The 22,795-nt window shown below is 43.3% G+C and overlaps 1 protein-coding gene across 2 annotated transcripts in view; it reads left to right on the top strand.

The window, feature by feature from the left end:
* LOC138265331 (cytochrome P450 2J5-like) overlaps positions 1-22,795 on the top strand; it is a 102,724-nt gene that overhangs the window by 21,466 nt on the left and 58,463 nt on the right. The window contains exon 2 of one of the 2 annotated variants that reach the window (XM_069212952.1): positions 17,353-17,515. The exons of the other annotated variant lie outside the window; for it this stretch is intronic. Coding sequence (XP_069069053.1) covers positions 17,353-17,515 — 163 coding nt within the window. The remainder of the gene's footprint in view (positions 1-17,352; positions 17,516-22,795) is intronic. 2 annotated transcript variants of the gene reach the window in all.

The following is a 22,795-nucleotide window of genomic DNA, read 5'->3' on the forward strand; positions in this document are numbered from 1 at the left end:
AGCGCTGCTGTGCAACATGGCTAAACACATTGACCATGCCAATAGCACTTGCGTAGGGGAGACATACTGGCTGAGGGTTTGCAGGAGTATCCCTTGATTCCACATGTTATTGTACCACTGAGTGGTGTCTTCAAGGGGATTGCTGCGCGCCAGTGGGTGCGTCTCCTTGGGAGAGCCCATTTTGTCTGTCAAAAAGTGCTTTCTGTTCGGAGTAGCAACCTGCAGGCAGCAGGTGAGCTTTCTTATTTCCACTTCCAGCTGGCACAAACAAAGGCTTGATTTAAAGGGAGATCAGCCCTTCTTTCTTCAAGTTAAATCCTGGCTTCCAGCCATCTTGAGCCTAACTCCTAGATGTCAATGCAATGGAAAGAAACAAAGACATATAGTTCATCACGTCAGAAGTACTTTAGAGAAACTAAGATTTGCAGGCAGGTTTGTGGCTTTGTTCACACTGCTTAATTTGTGAAAATATAAGTGCCACGACCCTCGTCAGGAGGCCACTGCTGCCTGCACCACCCATAGCCCTTGCCTGCACTGCCAGCAACTGTACCAACACAACTACTAACAGCACACTCCTACGAGTGACAATTCACACTATTTCATGCTACCCAAAGAAATAAGAATGTCTTGGGTAGCAGAAATTTGTCAATTTAAGTGCTGTTGTGCATATTTCAATATTAGACCAACAGTGCCATCATGTGGTGGACTGTTATAAGTGCCGATGTTGACAATTAAGTGCGGGTGCTGAGCACCATAAATCACAGACTCAAATTAAGCACTGTTTGATCGACATCCCCTCTGTAAGCAATGTGAATGCACTGTAATAATTCAAGATTTACATGAATGTGTAAATGTAGAGGAAATGTTACCTGAGACAATGAGGGTTATAAGGTGTAGGAATCACATATTGTCCATGCTTGTAGACATTTTGGCCCTCATTATGTCATTGGTGGTAAAAACCGCCTACTGACGTATTATGACCACAGCTGGATTTCCGCCAGAAGGATGGCAGAAATCTGGCTGTGGCCATGCCAGCGGATGGCGGTAAGGTGACACACCAGCAAACTGCCGCCAGCCGTATTATGACCCATAATACGGCCTGGCGGTGCTCTGCTGTCGGACGCTGCTGGTGGCAGCAGCGCCCTGTCCTGTCTCCTGCCAGAGGACCCCTAAACACAGGTAAGTGGGTGCTCCGACAGGTGAGGGGGTGGGGGTGTTGTGTGTGTGTGTGTGTGGGAGTGTGTGTGAATGTTTGTGCATGCGTGTATGCGGGTGTGTGTTCCGTGTTGAATGTGTGTGCATGTATGGAGGTGTGAGTTGGTGTATGTTGTGTTCTGTGAATGCGTGTCTGCGTGTATGTATGAAAGTGTGCCGATGTGTGAGTGAATGGATGTATACATGTGTGGATGAATGTGGGAATGGGTGTGTGTATGTGTGTTTGCGTGTGTGAAGGGGGCATGAATGTAGGGGGGTTTGGAGAGGAAGGGGGATGGGGGAGAATCTGGGGAGGGGGAGGGGTGGGGAAGACCTCTATCAGTGACAGAAAAGGAATTCACTGTCACTGATAGTGCCTACCGCCATGGTTTTCGTGGCAGTAAGGGAGCCATGGAAACCACGACGTTAGGCGGGGTCATAATCCCGCAGGCGGTACAGTGACGGCCAAACCTCCGATGTCATAATATGGTGGAAATACGCTGCCTTGGTATTCCGTGCTCGCACATTGAATTGCAGCAGCCGTGAGTTTCGGTGGAGAGCCTTGGGCACCAGCATGTTTTTATTTCCATATGAAGCAATACTAGCTACATAAAATACAAAGCTGTGACCAGGGTCCCTGATGGTGTACTTTGCAGCAGACAGATTAACTCATGCTGATTTACAAGTCAAAACTGTGATTGGCCAAAACAGATAACTCACCAACAACTGCATTACACACACTTCCTGCCAGGCTAAGGGTGGAAGATTGTTTACTCTGCGCTTGCCATGCCCAGAGGACACAGGTGCTTGAATGTTTAGATGGTTGGGTAAGGTAGCATGGCAAAGTTAATGCATGCATGCAAGATTGTGGTTAGAAGCAGTCATTTGTTCATTATTGAATACTCAGGTGTGAAATTAGCCTTGTGAGTTAGTTATGTAATTGCGATTGTTACAGTAAGTATTTCCTATAAGAAGATTCAAACGGTGAACACCAGTGTGCTCCTTCCAAAGTGAAATAATCAGAGTTCATTTACATTTTCCATGTCACCTTTGATCTTTATTGCTTGCCTATGAACTGTTTTGCCTTCACCACTCCACCTCTTTTCATATTGCCACCCATCCAGCAATAATAAAACAAGCATTTGCAATGCAATAGGTCTGGCATTTGTGAGAGTTAGAGCTATTGGAGATTTAAATGATAATGTCTTTTACCTACACGTTTTGGGTTGGAGTGTAGTGGATGTATGAACACAGACGCAGCCGTAGCACTTTCTAGCGGACTAAGAATGAGGAATTACCACTGGGATCAGAGAAGCAGCTGCAGCATTGTCTACAGGACTAAGAATGAGGAATTACCACTGAGACCTGAGAAGCAGCTCTATCATAATACTCAAGCATTCATACAACAATTGAAACCACATTTCAGACACTGAACTGCGCTCGCAGGTCTGCTGGGTTTCCCAAAGGAGTGATAACTATCCCATGCCAGGGTGCAAGCAGCACAGGATGCTGGGCCAGCAGAAGGTTGAGGTGTGACAGCATTTCTCCAGGGTGCGCCATCCATTAAATGTAAATTGAGCCCTGCCAGTTCCTGCCTGTAAGAGAGCTGCCACTGGGGGAAGTGAAAAAAGCCAGCTAGATATGCTGGCCCTGAAATGTCTGCCAGATGCCAGGGAGAGGGGCACATGCTCAATGTAAGAAAAGGGCACAGGTGGATGGGGGAGAAAAAAACAGACCGAGGCAGATGACTGCAGTGATGAAAGATACTGGCGATTGTGGAGCCAGGGCTGCTAACTCCAGTGACCTGCCATAAGCAAGCACATGTGCGCATCGGTTCAGCAACACCAACAATCACTTGAAATGTTCTTCTTTTGCCTGTTTGTTGAAGTGCGTTTATTCAGCGGACGTCTAGAGCGGTACAATAGGATTTGCAAACAAATGTATTACTTAGTTTGAATCATTCTTTCTAGCGTGTGGAAAGGAGGTTTCTTAAGTATCATCGCTGCGAACAGACAAGTGATTGAAAGTTGAGATGGTATCACTGCTCGAGAGTGAACTCTCTCAAAATGGAGCTGCCTGAATCATTCCTTTCTCAGGCTCTTTGTTATCTTTCTCTTGACATGGGGCCCATCATGGCCTTTTCTTTCTCCGAGTTTGAACTAGTTCAGTGGTGTTCTTGGCATAACATACCTCTCGCAGTATGGTGGCGCACAATGTCTGCTTTGCCCAATTTAACATGATAATTCCAGCACATCTCCCAGTTTGTCATTTTACTCTGCCCCCAGTGAGATGCTGCCGTGATCTCGCAGAATCTGCATTCTTGGAGGCATTGTGAACACCCCTGCTTTCAAAGCTTACGCTGATGAAGCAGAAAATGAAGGTTTTCATTTATTAGCGCTTAAACGTAGTGTTGAAATAATCATGTGTGACTTTAACCGAACTAATAAAGATTGTACGGGGACAAAATGTGCCCTCAGAGTAGTTGCCAACATTTATAAGCGTGCTTTATATAACGTGGTGAATTAGAATTGCACTAATCCGACATAATCGTAAACGTGTGCTATGATTTGCTTGCTTGAAATGCTTTAGCTTAGCATAACTTTAGTGGAGGCTTTGGCCTAGTTGCCTGGTCTCACGGTTTAGATGCTCGTATTTTTCCAATGTGCTATTAAACGTGTATTTTTGCTTGAAGCTGTACTTTTCCACTGAGATCGTTCACATGCTTATCTTAAAGTTTCGTGCCAGCTTGGCATTTTTCTCTTTACTCCAAGGTCGATCTGCAGGTGCGGACAATGGAAGCTCTGAAAGTGAGCTAATTGGTATAAAATGTTGCAACTTGCGTACCCATCTCCAAGGATAATGTATGCTTAAGTAAAAGCTTGAGAACTGTCGTTTCTGATTGGATAATTTGAAGCTAACCTATGAACCCTCCAATCGAAGACCCTACTGGATTTGAACTGTCGTCTATAAAACCCAGGTGCACGAGAGGAAAGCAGCCATTATTGGACATCCCGCCATTTTGTAGACTTTGCAGCTATTATGGCCCACCTTGCTGCGACGCCATTTTGAAAGAGACTTTGATGCTTTCTCTAATCGAGAGAAAGAGACTTTATATGATTCTTGCCCTAGAGACTTTAACTTTGATCCCTTTGCATGAAGTAGTAGTTTTATTTTGCCGCCGTGAGGCAATTGCCCCGTCCACCCCTGCCCCTTTGCCCCGTCCCATGATGATCGAGAAACGGTACCTGTGAGACGAAGACTTCCTTGTATGCTGATCGTAATTGGTAAATATGAAAGGAAATTGTAAAATTGCATTGTGTTTCTTTTAGGCAACCAACTGCTGATTTTTTTTGACAAGATCCCTATTTAGGAGTTTTCTAAATTAATGTTGCTAAATTGTTTTTTTGCATGAAGTCCCACATGCCGATGCTAATTTGAGGTTAGATGAGGATTCCTTCTGTTGCACGATGCAATTTGAGACCTTGTTATGCTGACTAAATGTATGCAATTAGTTCATTACAGATTATCGTATTAGTGATTTGCATTGCTATTATCGAATGCCTTGTTATTCAAATGCTGCATAGATTGCATCTTTTTCGTCGCTATGGACAGCTATTAATGTTCATTTATGTTTATCATTTGGTGTTGAGACACATTTATATTGTGCTAGCTTTGTTAATATAGGGAAATAAACTCACTAACTTTGAATAAACTGGTGTGGTTATTCCTGACTGAAAGGTCAGGGTTCGCCGAAATGTATTCTGGATTAATTGTCAAGTGTTATGTTGATCAGGGTATTGCTTATGTTCGTTATTGATTATTGATTTGATACAATTGATCGATATAGAGTACGGAGAGTTCCACTTAGTCAAAAGATTCATCGGCCTAAAGAGCGTCCAAATACAGGTAAAATTACTAGTACGGACCGCTCTATCAACGCTTGCACCTATAATTATTCATAAAACTATTTTGTTTGTAGCTCTGCAGACAAAAGCTCTTAAAACACACAAAGTAAAGGAAAACATTAACAGGAGTCAGAAATGCAAACATAGTCATAGTAAAGGAGACCCAAAACGTGAAATGGTGAGAGGTAAGGTTGTGCAGCAAATGCAGTGGCATTGGTGATCAAAGGCCTGATGGGCCCACTGAACCCTGTTTATTGGTGGATATTATAATTCAAGTAGCAACTGGCTAACACATTTGCAGATTATTATACTAAATTATATAGTTCCGAAGTTGATGATGACCTCCTCAAAGAACAGGAATTCTTTGATAAAATAACACTCCCCTTTCTCAATGAACAGGACCGGCTCATACTGGTGGGCGAAATAACAAAGGATGAAATTGCACAAGCAATCGCCAGTCTTCCATACAGTAAAGCACCGAGAGAAGATGGTTTTCCTGGGGTATTTTACCATTGGTAAAACCAGAAGCAATAGATGCCCTTTATGAGATTTATAAAGAAACATAGGAAACTGGTAGTCTCTCCTCACTCTACATAAAGCTATCATAACTGTCCTCCCAAACCTGAGAAAGATCCGTTATACTGCAGTAACTATCGTCCGATTTCTCTTCTGAATACAGATTCCGAGCTATTAGACACCATTCTTACCAAAGGACTCAAACAAGTTATCTCTAAACTCATAAATAATTCTCAAGTTGGATTCATGCCAGGCAGAAACTCTCCTAGCCATCTCCCCACTTTGGCTCACATACTTTGGTTTTCCAAGGATGTTGGAGAAGACAGAGTAGCATTATCCTTAGATTCCGAGAAGGCCTTTGACTGCATTGAATGGAGCTATATGTTCCGCACATTGCATAGGCTGGGATTAGGTAATGATTATGGGGGTGATTCTGAGTCTGGCGGGCGGCGGAGGCCGCCCGCCAGACTTCCCCCTCCAAAATACCGCTCCGCGGTCGAAAGACCGCTGAGGGTATTTTGGGTTTTGCACTGGGCTGGCGGCCGACCGCCAAAAGGCTGCCCGCCAGCCCAGTGCAAAACACCCTTCCCACGAGGACGCCGGCTCAGAATTGAGCCGGCGGAGTGGGAAGGTGCGACGGGTGCAGTGGCACCCGTCGCGTATTTCAGTGTCTGCAAAGCACATTGGCATGGGCACTGCAGGGGCCCCCAGGGGCCCCACGACACCCCATACCGCCATCCTGTTCCTGGCGGGCGAACCGCCAGGAACAGGATGGCGATATGGGGTGTCAGAATCCTCCGCTGCGCCGCCATGGAGGATTCATTTGGGCAGCGGGAAACCGGCGGGAGACCGCCGGTTTTCCGCATCTGACCGCGGCCAAACCGCCGCAGTCAGAATGCCCTGCGGGGCACCGCCAGCCTGTTGGCGGTGCTCCCGCCAACCCTGGCCCCGGCGGTCCATGACCGCCGGGGTCAGAATGACCCCCTATATCTCTAAGGTTAAATGGTTATACAAGGCACCATCTACACATGTGAATTGTGGGGGTTTCCTTTCAAAAACCTTTTTAGTGCAAAGAGGTACCCGCCAGGGTTGCCCTCTATCGCCCCTCATTTCTTCTTGCACTTGAACCACTGGCTGCAGCAATAAGACTGTGTTCACAAATAGTAGGCATTCCCACACCAACACGCATCTGAAAACTATTTCTATACGCAGATGACATATTACTCACACTTACTGATGTACCTACTTCATTGTTGGCACTCATGTCTACTATTTCTTAGTTCTCAAACATTTGTGGATAGAAAGTCAATTGGAATAAGGGTGAAGCTCCCCCATTATCCCGGGGTACAACAAAAGCAGCTATCTTAGGCTACAATTTTCAATGGAAAGCAGATCGCCTGAAGCATCTAGGTATTTATATGAACACAGGTTTAGAACATATAATTGTTAGCAAAAATGTGTATATTACGACATTGGAGAACACCACAACGTTCTACACATGACGAATGGCTTATTAAAATGTATAAAATGGCACCATATGAAAAGCTGATTTAAAGATTGCAAGATAATGTTGGGATTTTCATCCAAGTTTGGAAACCCTTTCTAGCTAATGCATATTCAATTAATATTCATTCTTAAATGTTGTCTCCTTCTTTGTCTCCTATCCTTATTAAGACATGTTTATTATTGTTTTGAGTCATGCTGTTATTATTAAGATAATTGACACTTCATCCATTAACACTGTTATTTTAAGTAGAAGTTACTGCTCACCTATTCAACACAGTTGAATTGGCAGGAATATCTCTATTTGAAATGCTATATATGTGGATTTGTATGATATTACTATCTCGAATATCTTCTAACTACCTTTAATATGTGGTTTAATACATATTGCATACTTCTTTCTTTCCAGATTTTCTTTTATAGGTCTACTTCCAAGAGTTAATTCAGAGATGGATGCCTTATGAATAATCTTATATATTGCATTTATTGATATCTTTATTAAGTTTTTTGTGTTTAGAAATCTGAGAAGTTAATATTTCATAATGTTTTTACTATGTGTCCATAATTTGATTTATTGTTTCTCTTTTTAACACATTGTTTATATATTGGCATGTACTTCTCAATAAACATATAGACAAAAAAGATAAGCAATCTGCAACAATATTTTGAAATCCTGGAATAAAATTGATCTTGAAATCATATTGGCATAAAAAGAAGGCCTAGCTACCCCATCTCTAGCTCTATGTTCTGTTTTATTTCCAAGTAGACACAAGTGAGCCTCAGCTGGATGGCAGTCGTCCCTTCTCCCTTCATGCCATGTTTTGTTTTGTTTTGTTTTGTTTCCATCCCATCTGCACTGGGCTTCTGCTCAACCCACTTCTCTGCTCTCTTAATGGCACTTAAAAAAGGCACCAGTGTGAGTACGGCAGTGGTGCACCAAGCAAGCGCTCTAGCCAGGGCCACTGGAACTATGCGATTGTGCGGCTGTGGCGATTTTTGCACTGATTATAGATTTGCCGCGTTTGCCACATAATCCAGCATCTACTGCACAATCGGCAGATTTTTAACAAAAAAATAATTTGTTTCCAGCTCAAACAGTTTATAAGTTACTAAAAATGCAGCGACACGTGTTGCTGCGCAGTGGAAGGCCTTTTGCAAAGGTTGAATCGCCACCTTTCCGTTGCTTATTGCTATATTTGTGTATTAAACTGGTACACATGAGGTGTCCTGCCCAGACAGTGTTACCAAGTGTAAAAAGGTCAGAATAATGAAGTGATACTATTAAAGAATGTGTCACATTACACCAAATATTTGCCTTATCTTGCCGTATAATTTACTCAACCTTGCTGCACAATTTAGCCTTCTCCTGCCACATAAATCGAGTGGCCCTGGCTATAGCCTAGCCCATCTGTGCAATTCCACGCACCAGCTAGGCACAGGGCTCAACATCAGGTCGGATTAAAGGTAAGTCCTCCCTCCCCAATTATGTATAGCTGTAAGTCCTTGCTGTCTTTAACACTGGTGCCCTCTTCACTTGTTTGCCCCTTGGACCCTCCTTGAGATACAAAGAGCCTCAACTCACCCCTCACCTACTATAGACCCTGAGTGTCCGATGATCAGTCTTGCCTCTACTCCCTCTGTTCACTTCTCTTTAGGGCCATTTATCAACTCTCGCGCATACTGATCAACGTACGCTCCCAGGTAAAACATGGCACCCAGCTTCATCATCTGATTACAGATAATCACATTGAATTAGCATTCATGACAGAAACCTGGCTCACAACAATATTCACCTAAGTTTTCTATTCCACCCTCCTACTCTGTTACTAAACTAGTCTGGTCAGATTAGGCGGACATCTCATAGTCATTTTTAAACCTTGAAATACCACCATTTACGGGCAAAGAGTTGTTATGTTTCTCTCTGGCATCCTCACCAAAGACCACCATTAAAAGTTTGATGGTCAGCAGACCACTGGATACTTATCACTTTGTCCAGGATAATTTCTGTGAATTCTTTATGCCTCTCCATGTTCAACCTTCTTGACTTCTTCATCCTTGGTTACGGAACTATGTAACTCCTCCCTTCATTCAGGGGCTGTTTCTCTTTCATGGAAAAAAGCACCTCTCTTATAAAAAACCTTCTCTGAAACAAATGATTATGTCTATCAACTTGTCAATCTCTCTGCTTCCCATGTAAGCAATAGTTAATAAATAACTGGGCATTTTTTTTAAGGATAATCAATTTCTCCATGCAGTCCAATATGGGCTCACAAAAAAGGCCTCAGCACAGAAACTGTATTGTGCTGCCATTGACAACTGTTCTATCATGGATGATGAAGGTACAGCAGCCTTGATAATGCTTGACCAGTCGGCCGCTTTTGATACCATCTCCCCATACCATACTTCTTTACAGATTGGCCGAATTGGGTGTATGGCCCACAAATAGTTTGGTTCTTTTATAGCTGAGTGTACACAGTCTTTCTAAGTAATTTTTGATCCTCTGCATCATTGTGGGTGTACTGAAAGGTTCTGCTCTAAGCCAAATGCTGTTTAATCTATATGTGGCACCCCTAGCTGGGCTAATTGAGTCCTTTGGACAACATGTTTTTGCATATATTGATGACACCCAATTTAAACTAAGGCCCTCCTTGTGGTCTCAGTGCTAATGGTCATCAGAACTGAACATTTTTAAATTGACGCTCCCGCAGAGCCAACTGCCCAGATATACAAATATTTGTAAACCTTAATTTCTCAAAAACTACTAAACGGATGTACACCAAAGCACAAAATGCACAATCGCAGACCAAGGTCTAGCTTCCTACCAAATTTAATGTAATTCCGTTCAGTAGTTTTTGCTGTAGCTCAGTCTAAATTAGTCTTTAAAAAATGCATGGGGATTTTGTGTTTTGAGACTCCTTTTTTTCTCAGCCCCCTCTTGATGGATCACTCTGTAGCTTTCTATGCACAAACTAGTAAAAAAGCAGCACCTTTTTGGAAAGTTTTGTGGAGATTCGTTACACTGTGCCAAAGTTATAAGCAACACAATATAGGCTTTTCCTATTACAGCTGACCTAACTATGCCCAGCCAGTGGTGACCACCACTGAGACATATACATAACTTGCGTCCTAAGGTAACTGCAACTTGTGCCCCACCCGGCGGCCAACCCTCATTCATCCACCGAAACCCAAGCTGCACTTCAGCCATGTGCAGCATGAAGTTGGATGCAGTGTTTTCTTTTTTTTTTTTAAGTTCTCTTGATCCGCGGATTCACCAGTGGATGCGCCGCAGCTCTGCGGTTTCACTAGTGGATCCGCGGGTCTGCGGATCAGATGAAAAAAAAATAATTGGGCAACTTTTTTGCCCTCGAGGGGTGCCTATGTGTCCTATGGGGAAACGATACCTGTATCCTGACTCCTTTTTTGATTGTTCACTGATCATTTCCCATCCGCCCGACCCAATGTGACAAAAGGAAATGGTGGCTGCAACTTTTCCGTAAGGTTGTGGCCAGCCAGTCAGTGCCTACCATTTCACACGGATCGTCAGGTCCGAATCCGCGAATCCAAATCTGCAGCCCTATAGAACAGTGCAGGCAATTTAAACCATCTTGTAATGAAAGGACAAATCCAGTAGAAAAAAACCCAGACATTTGTTAAAGGCTCTCCTTGCTTTCAACTGTGTTCAAGCTGTAATGAATCACCAGATTTGCGTGCACCTTCACTCTTGTGTCGTAAATAAACAGCCTCCCAGCTCAATTTTGCCTTGAGGCCAACCTTCATCTTCTGAAACAACACAGACCTGCCAAACTAAAGCTCACTGTATAACCTTGAAAACTGCCACACAGCACCACACCAAAATGCAGCAGAATGTACAGATGACGCCTAATTGGTCCTATTAATTGGTCCTATTCATATTGGGCTTTATTGGCTGTATTTTTTATACCACCTCATGTTGGACCGAAAGGATTTTGGGTGTGGTAGGGTGTTAAAGTGCTGTGAATATAAAGCAGAGGGTGAAAAGACCTCTTTTTAACGTGGTTCACACCCACTTTTTAAATGATGTATGATGTAGCCTAGAAATTGTAGTGCCCAGGGCCCCTGTTAACCAGGTTCCCTAGGCCAGAGCTCTTTCTCTAAAACTGTTCTGATGCATTGGCACAATTGGATACACTCTTAGCTACCACTATAAATCCCTAGTAAGAGGATACTTAGGCGCCCAGGGCATGGGGTACTTTGGGTAGACCCCTGAGAGCAGCAGCCCTGATTGTGCCACCCTCTAGGGCAGTGGTTTTCAAACTTTTTAATGCCGACCCCCCAGGTGGAATAAAATATCATTGGGCCCCCCTGAGAATTTTTTCACAATTATTCTACGAGGTTGGCAATGTTTAAATATGTCTAGACTTATTAAAAGATAGCAGTTAAGTTCTGTTGCAATTTTCAAAAATGCAATAAATTATTTTCGGCTTAAAACAAAGCACTGTTTTCTGCATAATACATCTTTGGGCCCGAGCCTGGCGCCCCCCTGAAATCACTTGAGGCCCCCTAAGGGGGCCCGCCCCCCAGTTTGAATGCCCCTGCTCTATGGCCATGCACCCAGATGCACCCAGCACTGCCATTGCAAGCTGAGCCTCCTGGTGCAAACCTAAAATACAAACTCAACATGGCACACTGCCTGTGTGCCCTGTCCACCATACACTGCATTTACTATGGGTAAGACACCCCTCTGGCAGGCCTTACAGCCCTAAGGCAGGGTGTACCATAGTATATGTGGGGGCATAACTGCATGATTAATATGCCCCCACTGTGTCCTTGCCAACCCTGGGACATAGTGAGTGAACAGAGAAGCTATTTTAGTACATGTGCTGGACACTGGTCAACACAAGCCACTCTGAACCCTAGGTTGTTTGGTATCAAACAACTCAGAATGATACATTCAAACTGGTACCAGTATTGGATTCATCCCTAAATGTACCCAGAGGTCACCTTAGAGGTGCCCTCTGCAAAAGCCAACTACCCTAGCATGGTTGCTGACTGGTTCTAACCAGATGGTCAGCCCCTTTGCAAATCCTCATTTTTGGTGGGAGCAAATGCGGGAAACCACACAAAGGGTAAGAGGAATGGCCCCACCTGCATGCACCACCCATAAGATGTTGCCTGCAAGATGGACACTATATTTCATTTTCCTCCATCTTAGATGGAAGGAAAATAGACAATCAAGGATAGGGATGTGACCCTTGCCACAGGAAGTGGTCACTCTAGTGGGTGTAGCCACCCAAAGGTAAGTGTTCCATTGGACACTACCAGGTTCTCCCTAAAACGCCCCCTAAATTCAGTATTTAGTGGGCTTCCCTAGACCAGATAATCAGATTCAAAGGACACCAAGAAGACCAGCACAAATAAAATCCAAGGCACAAGAACTGTGGACCTGCTGCACGAAGAAAAGGCGTCAAACCCTGCCTGCTGCCACCAGGACCTGACAATCGCCTCTGATGAGCTGCTGGACAACTGGACTGACCTCAAGAAACCCAGAGGACCTACAGTCTCTGCAAATCACCCTAGAACTCCCTCGAGAGTGGAGGTACCACTCTGCAGCAAAGAAGAAACCAGCAACCCAGTAAGGGTCACTTCACTGACCGACTGGTAACTCCCAAACCGGAAGTTGCAGCTAGATCTGGTGGCACATCAATGAATACGAGGACAAACCCTGTAAGTGTGCCAAGTTTGGTGGCATCTTGCCCTCCAGTGGCCTTAACTCTATAAATGACCAGGGTACTGGTCAGCTGAAATCGGACACCAGGAAAACCAGCCCCTTTGGGGCTAAAAAATGAACAGGAGGAAGCCCCAGTTGAGGGACTTCAGGAACACCCTGGACCTCTTGCCATAGTGCCCCCGTTTTCTTGCAAGTGACCCTTAAAGTGTCTTATCACCCGATCCAAAGGGCATCTTTGAGCACAGCTCCTGGCTCACCAATTTACTCTGTACACGGCTGCCCTGTGCCCTGCAACGAAGAACCCGCTATGTCCTTAGGGTCCCTCACCCCTTGTGACCTCGACAGTCCAAGGGGACCCCAAGGACCCATCTCTAAACTTACCTGCACAGCCCTTTTCCAAGTGGTCCCCCGCAGTGGCCCTGCACCAGCTCCAGAGACTTTTCACTGCTACTCCCGCGGGAACCGAGAGCTGCTCAAAGTTCCCCAGCTGGCACAGTGTGCACACTAACGACCTTGACCAGCCTGCAAAAGGAGAACCTGATAAAGTAACTGTGTGATTTTATATGTATTTTTAAAGGTGACTTTCCATTGATTCCGGTTGGTGCATAATTACGCACAAAAGAGTATTTTAATTAGACTTCAAAAATCCATATCTCCAAAAGTACACAACCAATTTTGATAATCTTGGTCTTTAAAATTATATAAAAATGTGAAGTATTTTCATACAAGCTATTCCTTCGAATGTGTGAGTTGCATGATTGATATTGTGAGTACAGCAAATGCTTTGCACTTCTCCAAGATTGGCCTAACTGCTCAACCAAGCTACCATAAAAATTTGAGCATTAGGAGATCTAGTTTTTACCTCTGTAAACCAACAAGTGGTTGCCTGGACCCCCTGCACAGTGTACCTAGCTTTGCACACTACATAGAGGGCCAGCCTCCTACAAGCAGTAAGAAAAGAGACTACATATTAAGAGCCCCCATTTCTTGTAATGAAATTCAGTGGGGGTCAACAGAATTCAGAAGGTTGAGAACCACTGTCTTGCAGTAACTTCAACTAGGATTCACTCTGCAGCATGCTGATATCAATGCAAGCCAATGGTCATCTCAGTGTGGAAGGTTGAGGCCCAGCAGGTCATGGCTTTTAGGGTATCGCTAGCTTTGAACAACACTGGTACAGTGTCCCCCTCACCCTCAGGCCCTGGCCCAAGAATGTACTTTCTACCAGTCTGGTTATAGTTATTCTTAGGATTTCAACTAGCTAACGCCTTCTTTGCTAACCAGCTAGCCATCTTGGCTGTCCTGGATGTCTCTATGGTTATTAGTGATCAGAAGGGGTGTTGATCTTACCAATGAGCCCATGATTTATTTGATTGCTTTAGGCCTGACCAGATCTCGGTGGATGGGTTACTCTGTCACTAACAGGAATCTCCGGTCAGCCGTATTACAAGTGCATTATATTCTACGGTACTTGTAAACCTACGGATGGGATAGCCATTGTGTTTCAGATGGAATAATCAGTCTGCCAAGCTCTAAACCAGGCCCTATGTTTGGAAGTGACATGATGGCTTACGTTGATGCCATGTTAAATTGCAATGTGAAAGATAGGCAATGGGTGGCAATGTAGAACGGCAACAAACGCAGGTGCGACTATATTTTATTCAACTGACTTTTCATCATCATCATCATCATGCTCATATTTAGTGTCAAACTTTAAGTCATTGCAATAATCAGACAATATTTCTTTTTTCACTTATTCATTAATCATTTCCGGTTTATATAAACAAAAGCTCGGATTCACCACTGAGTAGTGAAGGTGCTTGTGCAGTGCCATGCTGTGTAAAAGGCAGTGCTGGCCAACTGCTGCATGCAGTGGCTATTTCTTGTGCAAAAAAGTAGATTCAAGCACCGCAGCAAGGGCCATATGTACAAAAGCATTCTTGAGGTAGGAAACAGCCCAATGTACAGAATTGGTCATTTCCGACTGAATTTTTTTTTTTCATATGTACAAAACACAAATTTTGATTCGGTAACGGTACCGAGTCGCAGTTTGTGTTTAGCAATTTGATATTTGTAAGGGCCGTCTTTAGGACACCCCTTCCAAGTCGTGAATTGGAGTGCTATGTATGAATATTTTGGGACTGAATCACAGTCACAGCTCATTTTTGTACCAACACCTCAAGGGTAGTGAAACAAATATTTTCAATAGCAAGCAGGCAACCCAGCAAGCAGTGGTCCCAAGGACAACTGCCTACTCTTAAAAAAATGAAACAAAGCTAAAACAGGGAACCAACGTGGGCCCAAGAGGGCATCACTACAGTACAAAGTTTACGCAAGGTACCACACACTTACATTTGCACCAAGTTGCTTGCGGTTCTTAGTGAAGAACTAAAGCAGCATTCTTTATGGGAGTGTAGGAGGTGATAACATCAGTGTGGATCTTGTGAAAAAAATATCATTTTGCACCATGCAGCACCATACAATTTCATACAGTGCTGCTCTGACTGGCTGATTTTTAGCACAAAATAAAGGTAGGTAGAATTTAAACATTTTTTAACGGTTACATAAAGTAAGGAAACTTAGTTCGTACTTTAAAAATATAGGCAACAAAAGTTACATTGTTATATGAGTCCTAAATGAACATACCTATGTGATGCAAAAACCTTTCAAAATAAAAATACTACACAGGTCACATGATTGCAACTCTAAAATTTAAATAACAAAACTCACAGTTCATCTTCCATCTGCCCCAAGTTGAATAATGTTATAATCGCAATATTTTGGCTACCAATATCCTTCATTTTACTCTCACATTTCGCTGGGTATGTCCTAAGCTTTCCAAAGCAGTTCACTCCTGACCAAACAGGTTCTCCAAACATACTGTATAACTACAATTTGCAGAGGTCTGTCACTAGTAGTTCAGCAACTTGCCTTTTCAACTAAGAACTTCTTGTATTTAAGTTGTTTAAAGCTGGCTTCAGGCATTGTTTTCTATCAAGAAGTGACATAAATACAGTCAGCTAAGGGTCTACAGGTGATATTTGGAGGGGACGGTGCCTGGTGCAGAGCGCTAACTAAGAGGCACTCTGCCCCTCACCAAGCCACCCACCCACTCCCAAAAAAATACAAAACACAAAGGGGCAAATTTATGAAAAGTGATGCTCCATGTCATGATATGCCACTTTTCTTGCACCCCATCGCGCCCCCTAACGCCACCATGTGTGGGCCGTATTTATGCTACGGCGCACCATGGCGCATGTTAGGGAACTAGCGTCAAAAATATTGATAGTAGTTTGGCGTTTTGCAGGAACAGCACCAAAAATATTGAGGCTAATCCTGCAAAGTGAAAGGAGGCCCATTGAAAACAATGGAAGCCTCATTTCAACACCTGCCTTAGGCAGGCGGTAAAAATGACGCTAGAAGTGGTGCAGTGGAATCTCATAGAATCCACTGCACCACTTTTCTGGGCCTCCTAACGCTGGAATGCCCCCCCGCATACATTATGCCTGGCGCAGGCATAACGTGGCACATGGATGTACAAAGTGGCGCAATGCTAGAATTGCAGCGTTTTTGCCAACCCTACGCCACATTAGCCTAAATAAATGATGCTAATCTGCCACAAAGTGGAGCTAGAGCCTTCTTAAATCTGCCCCAAAGGGCCATCAAGGCTGTTGCCGATGTCTTGGGGTGTTTTCGCACCTTTTGTGGACATCAGATGTTTACAGCCTCCAAAAACGAGCTGGAAACCCACTACTACACAATCACCATAAGAGTTGGCAGGTCCGTTGTGCAAAATTCTGCTTAATTTACTGAAAATTGTCCTAGGTGGGCAAAGGTAGTTATCCGTATTTCATACACCCTACTTACAAACTCCACAGAATTGTCCGGACAAGGCCTTGCACATCCCAAGGATCACGGTCTTTAGATGGTGATATTCCTGACCTCTCTGATTTTATGAACAAGAGCAGCTGCCTTATACAACTCTAAGAAACCTAAAAATACAAATATTATCATAATCAATGTTTCAATAGATGATCTTAGACATATTCCCAGGCTTAACAGGACCTGTAAATCACTTAAAAGATGTTAAAAGATGAAATGAAGTATCCCACCATGTATTATTCATTCAAAAGGTTTATTTATATCAGGAAAACATATACTAAGGTTCAATAATATGAAAAGCTCACTTCGGGCTGTGATCACACTGTGCATATTTAAAGCTGTATAGACCAAGCCTAAACAAGCATTTGCAATGCAATGGGTCCTGCGTTTGCTCGAGTTAGAGATGTTGGCGTTGTGAATTCTTAAATGGACTTTTCTTGCCACATAAACAGCAGGCTGCACCAGCAGTCTACAAACCAACTACCTCTCCTATCACTCCTTGACTTTATTCTGGACATTGACCCTGTAGGGCGATCTGCTGCCTTTTGGCTATGTTTGAGCGATACAGATACACACACTGGTGCACATCTGCTGCACTCTGTAAGCCATATCTGAGTCTTTCTTCCATTTTGCCTCCCTCCACAGCTGGCAAAGACCTATGGGAACATCTTCACCTTGTGGCTTGGAAAGACTCCCATGGTGGTCTTACATGGATTTAAATCAGTGAAAGAAGCTCTGATCTCTCACTCAGAAGAAATGTCTGGCCGGCCGACGAGTCCTCTCTTCAAGGCTATCATGGGATGTAACGGTATGTGTGCCAAGAGTTCTTAGAAACCATGTGTTCTGACACAGGGATACAGCTCATGTACTAGTTACTGTGTGTTCCTTTTCTCAGAACTTAAAGCTGCAATAAGTTCTGAGGAAAATTTGGCAATAAAAACTTAGTCAATCACAGAGACATGAGGTCTGCACGGACAACACCACACGGGTGCGCATACCCACACACACTTTTTTTTATATTCTGTACATTGCACAACTTAATTTGCATGTAGGCTCTTGCAAGAAGGTGCATTTTAGATTATCTTTGGAATGTATCCAACAGCTTCAACTTCTGTCCTCCCTCTCCAGTCTCTCCAACCCAACTGCACCCCAACTCTCAAACCACCCACAACATTCCCTTTCCATTGTCTCCGCATTCCCTCCGTTCCACCGCACAAGGCACGCGGCAGAGGGTGTGTTGGGTTGTATATCTCGCACCCTGCATATCTCGCACCCTCTGCCGCGTGCCTTGTGCGGTGGAACGGAGGAAATGCGGAGACAATGGAAAGGGAATGTTGTGGGCGGTTTGAGAGTTGGGGGGCAGTTGGGTTGGAGAGACATGAGAGGGAGGATGAAAGTTGAAGCTGTTGGATATGTTAGTTTTTTAATAAACATTATGGGCCTGATTACAACTTTGGAGGAGGTGTTAATCCGTCCCGAATGTGACGGATATACCACCAGCCGTATTACGAGTTCCATAGGATATAATGGACTCGTAATACGGCTGGTGGTATATCCGTCACATTTGGGACGGATTAACTCCTTCCTCCAAAGTTGTAATCAGGCCCTATGATTTTACCTGGCGTTTGACGCCCACTCAACTCTTCAGTAACTGTATGTGTGCCAAGAGTTCTTAGAAGCCATGTGTTCTGACACAGAGATACAGCTCACGTTCTAGTTACTGGGTGTTCCTTTTCTCAGAACTTGAAGCTGCAATCAGTTCTGAGGAAAATTTGGCAATAAAAACTGTCAATCACAGAGACATGAGGCCTGCACAGACAACAACACACGGGCGCGCATACGCACACACACTTTTTTTTTATTCTGTACATTGCAAAACTTAATTTGCATGTAGGCTCTTGCAAGAAGGTGTTTTTTAGATTATCTTTGGAATGTAGTGAAGTCTAAAGGTTATGGAAGTTGTAGGGTATTTGTTTTTTGACAGGAATATAAGACAGAAATGTTTCTCTTTGCAACAACCTAATAAAAAATGCCTGATAACTTGCTTCATGAGGGACACTCTTTTATAAGATGACAACATTTTTTATTATGATTAAGAGAGAGGTTGATTGACTGCTGTAAACAAAGTGGAATCAGTGCCTACTAGCAACACGTGTGTCTGTGAGTGGCTGTGATGGCCTTTGGGTGCCGCCCAAGTGCTCCCCCCCATTCCCTGTTAGCAGTGCTTAATTTGTAAATAAAAACGTGCCGGTGCCCAAAGCCCTCCTCTTAAACACGCGGCTGCTGTATTTAAATGTGCGAGCACGGAATACTGAGGCAGCGTAATCCTGAAGCCATCTCGTGCCTCTTCAATCATATACAGCCACTCTCAGCCCCTTCAGCTCACTCTTGCAGCTTTCTGCTTTCTCCCTTTGTGATGCTTTTTCGTTTTTCTCTCCCTCCGTTTTTCCCTTGTGTGTCTTTTGGTTGCAGCAAATGCTTGAAGCAGAAGAGAAAGCCCCAGCCCTGCAAAATAAGTGCCGGTGCTCAGCACCGGAAACTACAAACACAAATTAAGCACTGCTTAGATGTAAAAACTCAAAAAAGCACTATAAAGCTGCTTGAAGTTGGTGATAGCTGAAGACACAGAATGTAGGCCCACATTTATGAACAGTGGCCCTGCAAACAGTGCAGAGACACTTTTATTGCGCCCCTTAGAGCCCCTCACACCACCATGTCTGCGCTATACTAAAAATATGGCGCACCACGGTGCAGATTGGGAAATATAGCGTCAAAATTGTTGACGCTATTGTTGTACTTTGCAGAATTAGCACCAAAAATGTTGTTGCTAATCCTGCAAAGTACACGGAGGCCCATCATAAATTATGGTGTGCCTCCTTTTAATGCCTGCTCTGTCAGTGATTAAAAAATGCCGCAAAAAATGGTGCAGTGGATTCTCATAGATTCATTCCACTGTGCCATTTTTTGGCCCCCCTAACGGGCGAACGCCGCCCTTACATACATTATACCTGGCACAGGCATAATATGGTGCAAGGGATTACAAAGTGGGGCAATGCATGCATTGCGCGACTTTGAAAGTATGGAGTGGCGAATTTGGCCTTGTTGGACCACAGTAGCCTCATAACAAATGACGCTGATGTGGCTAAAGGAGGCGCTAAGCCCTCTTAAATTTGGGCCTTAGTATATAGAACTATTTTCTCTTTTATTCTCCTGAATGGCTACTTTCAACTCTGCAAGGAACCCAATCTCTTAATACTACCTAGTACAGTTTCAAAAAATATATATAGCTCCTAACTTCTGCTAAAAAGGAGTAACCTTTATAGCACGGAGAAAAAAAGAATGCAGTTTCCCACATACGTGTCACGTAAGATCTCACGTTTGCGCCAATCAGATGGCTGTGTGCTAAGAGGGCAACTTCCGTTCAAGCCCTAGGTTTTTTCAATTGAAATCATTGCTATGGGAGCACTCGTTCAACGAGCTGGAAGCAGCCTCAGACTACAACTCCCAGAGTGCCTCACGTTGTCAAATGGAAGTTCAGGAATGGATTCATGTAGTCTTCCAGGCATGGGACCACTTACCAACAGTAAAAAAAAAAAAATCAATCCTGGTACTTGCAAATTGATTTGGGAAGGTTGTTGCATAACTTAATACTTAATTTATTTATTTACAGCTGAATGTGTTTCTTGATGGTTCGAAACGGACCATGTTAGTACATTGTTTCGATTTTTTAACATGGTGAAAAATGGCAGTAAATGCCAAGGTCCTTTATAATTATACAACAAGAACAACCAAAAAATGTAGCAATAGTGAATAAATTATATATAGAGACACGGTGAATAAATCACGTTAATAGCAGATAATTTATTGAAAACTGCAGCATTTTTGGAGTGTTTATTCTGCATAATAACAATAACGCTGGTCTTTAGTGCGATTTTGCACCGTGTTCAAAATTCCAAACAATATACCAATACGATCGAACACATTCACCCATACCTAAAGAAATTAAACAGAAAGGCACACAATCTTTCCAATGCACGTAAAGCAAGTTTAATAGCGTGTAGATACATAAAAAATGACAATATTAAGAAGAAAAAAAAAAAAAAAATAGATCTTTGAATGATTTAAAGGCAACAACGCAACCTGAGACGATATTGTTACATTGCAGCTAAAAGCCATATTGCTTCTCAGATATATTTTTTAATCTGGTACTAATATTTCGTTCCTTGGGCCAGGTCAGGTTTACTCGTGAAAAGGATTAAATAATGCAGTGATATAAACTGCACCAAATGGTGCCGTTTTATGCCACATAATTCACCCTTTATTAACACTGAATTTTATCAACACTGTAGCATTTTTGGGGGCTCAAGAACGTACAGAATTTTATAAACACTAGAGCATTTTGGGGGCTCATGAACGTACAGAATTTTATCACCACTATAGTATTTTTGGGGTGTTCATGAACGTAAATTCATACATTTCAACGAGGGCTGCCTTCAATCACACACCAAACCACCCAAATATTCTGATTTTAAGTGAATAAAATACATCATTTGAACGCATAATCGAAACACTGAAATAAACTACTGGTGCAATGTAGCTGTGATGTGCTAACTCGACAAGCAGCATGCCAAGGCGCTCAATTTTGAACATAAATGATAATTTTCAACCCTCTACAAAAAGTGGCATTGCCAGACAAAAATAATTAAGAGAAAGGCCTGTTTTAATAAAATACAAGCAAATGTGGCTTGATATTTGGAACAAATAACAAATTCGGTAAGAAGTCTCCAGTCTTTAGGGGAAACTTCAAAAACGGTAATTTAGGGGAATTCACACAATGTCGACCCAATGTTTAGGTGGCAATAAAACACACACATGCTAGTCTTAGCACCGATATCCATCTTAACAGTACTGCTGATCTCGTAGTTTATAGCGCCTAGTGCCTAGCTCTCACCTCTCTAACCGGAACTACAAACCTGTTCAACCTTCTTCCGGCACCGCGGACTCCGTGTCACATCAACCACCAAGGGGCGGGCGCATTACAATGTAGTGGGAATGAATGTAACCGGAATGATGAATAATACGAATTTAACATTTGAAGCCACCTGCAAACCCAGACTGACCCCGAACCCACATCAAATGTGCAAAACAAGAAGTCAGGATGCGGGCGGAACCCTTTGTAGCTCTGTTTACAAAGGAGGCAGCGAGGCTCCAGTAAACAGGATTACCCGAGCTGTAAATCTGTTTTGTGACCAACACATGTGGGTTATATCCCCACGCAGGCACTGAAAGATTTCTCGGCAACAGTGACCTCAAAGCAAAACACTCTGGGGCATATTTAAGAGCCCATAGCGCCATTCCAATGCCACATTAGAGTCATTTTTTAACGCTAATGCGGCGTTAGGAGGCCAAACATTTTTACAAAGTGGCATAATGTATGCAAAGGGAGCTTTCCCCCCCCCCCCCCGCCCCTCAAGGGAGGCCCCAAAAAGTTTCCTTGCACCATTTTTTTCTGCATTTTTAACGCCTGCTCAGAGCGGGCGTTCAAAGGAGCCTTCCATTGGTTGCAGGATTAGCGCTATTATTTTGGACGCTAATCCTGCAAAGCGCTAGACTAGCGTCAAAGATTTTGAGGCTAGTCCGCTAACTACCCCCATGGTGCACCGTATTTTGAATATGAGGCAACATGGTGGCGTTAGGGGGGCACTAAGGGGCGCAATACAAGTGGCATTACACTGTGTGCAGAGCCACATTTTTTAAATATGCCCCATTGTATTTCAAGAAATTAAAAAATGTAACGCACGCTTTTGAAACGACCCCGGAAGTAACAACAGATGCCATGTAACGCACGACAAACAAGGGTTCACAACAATTTAACACACTCCTCTTCAAACATAAATCCCAAATAAATTTCAATACTTGTTTCTGTCAACGTCACACTTAGGCATTTACTAATCTCTTGCCTTTGTTAAACATTAACTTATTAATATGTTTTGTCGCAGGATAAAATGTAGACCTTATTCGTATTCATTTATTTACGCAGTTGAAAGTGCTTAAGTGGCACTGGGGAAGTTCAATACCTTTCCATTAA

This window comes from Pleurodeles waltl, chromosome 11 (genome assembly GCF_031143425.1).
Source record: "Pleurodeles waltl isolate 20211129_DDA chromosome 11, aPleWal1.hap1.20221129, whole genome shotgun sequence".
In the NCBI taxonomy this organism is placed as follows: domain Eukaryota; kingdom Metazoa; phylum Chordata; class Amphibia; order Caudata; family Salamandridae; genus Pleurodeles; species Pleurodeles waltl.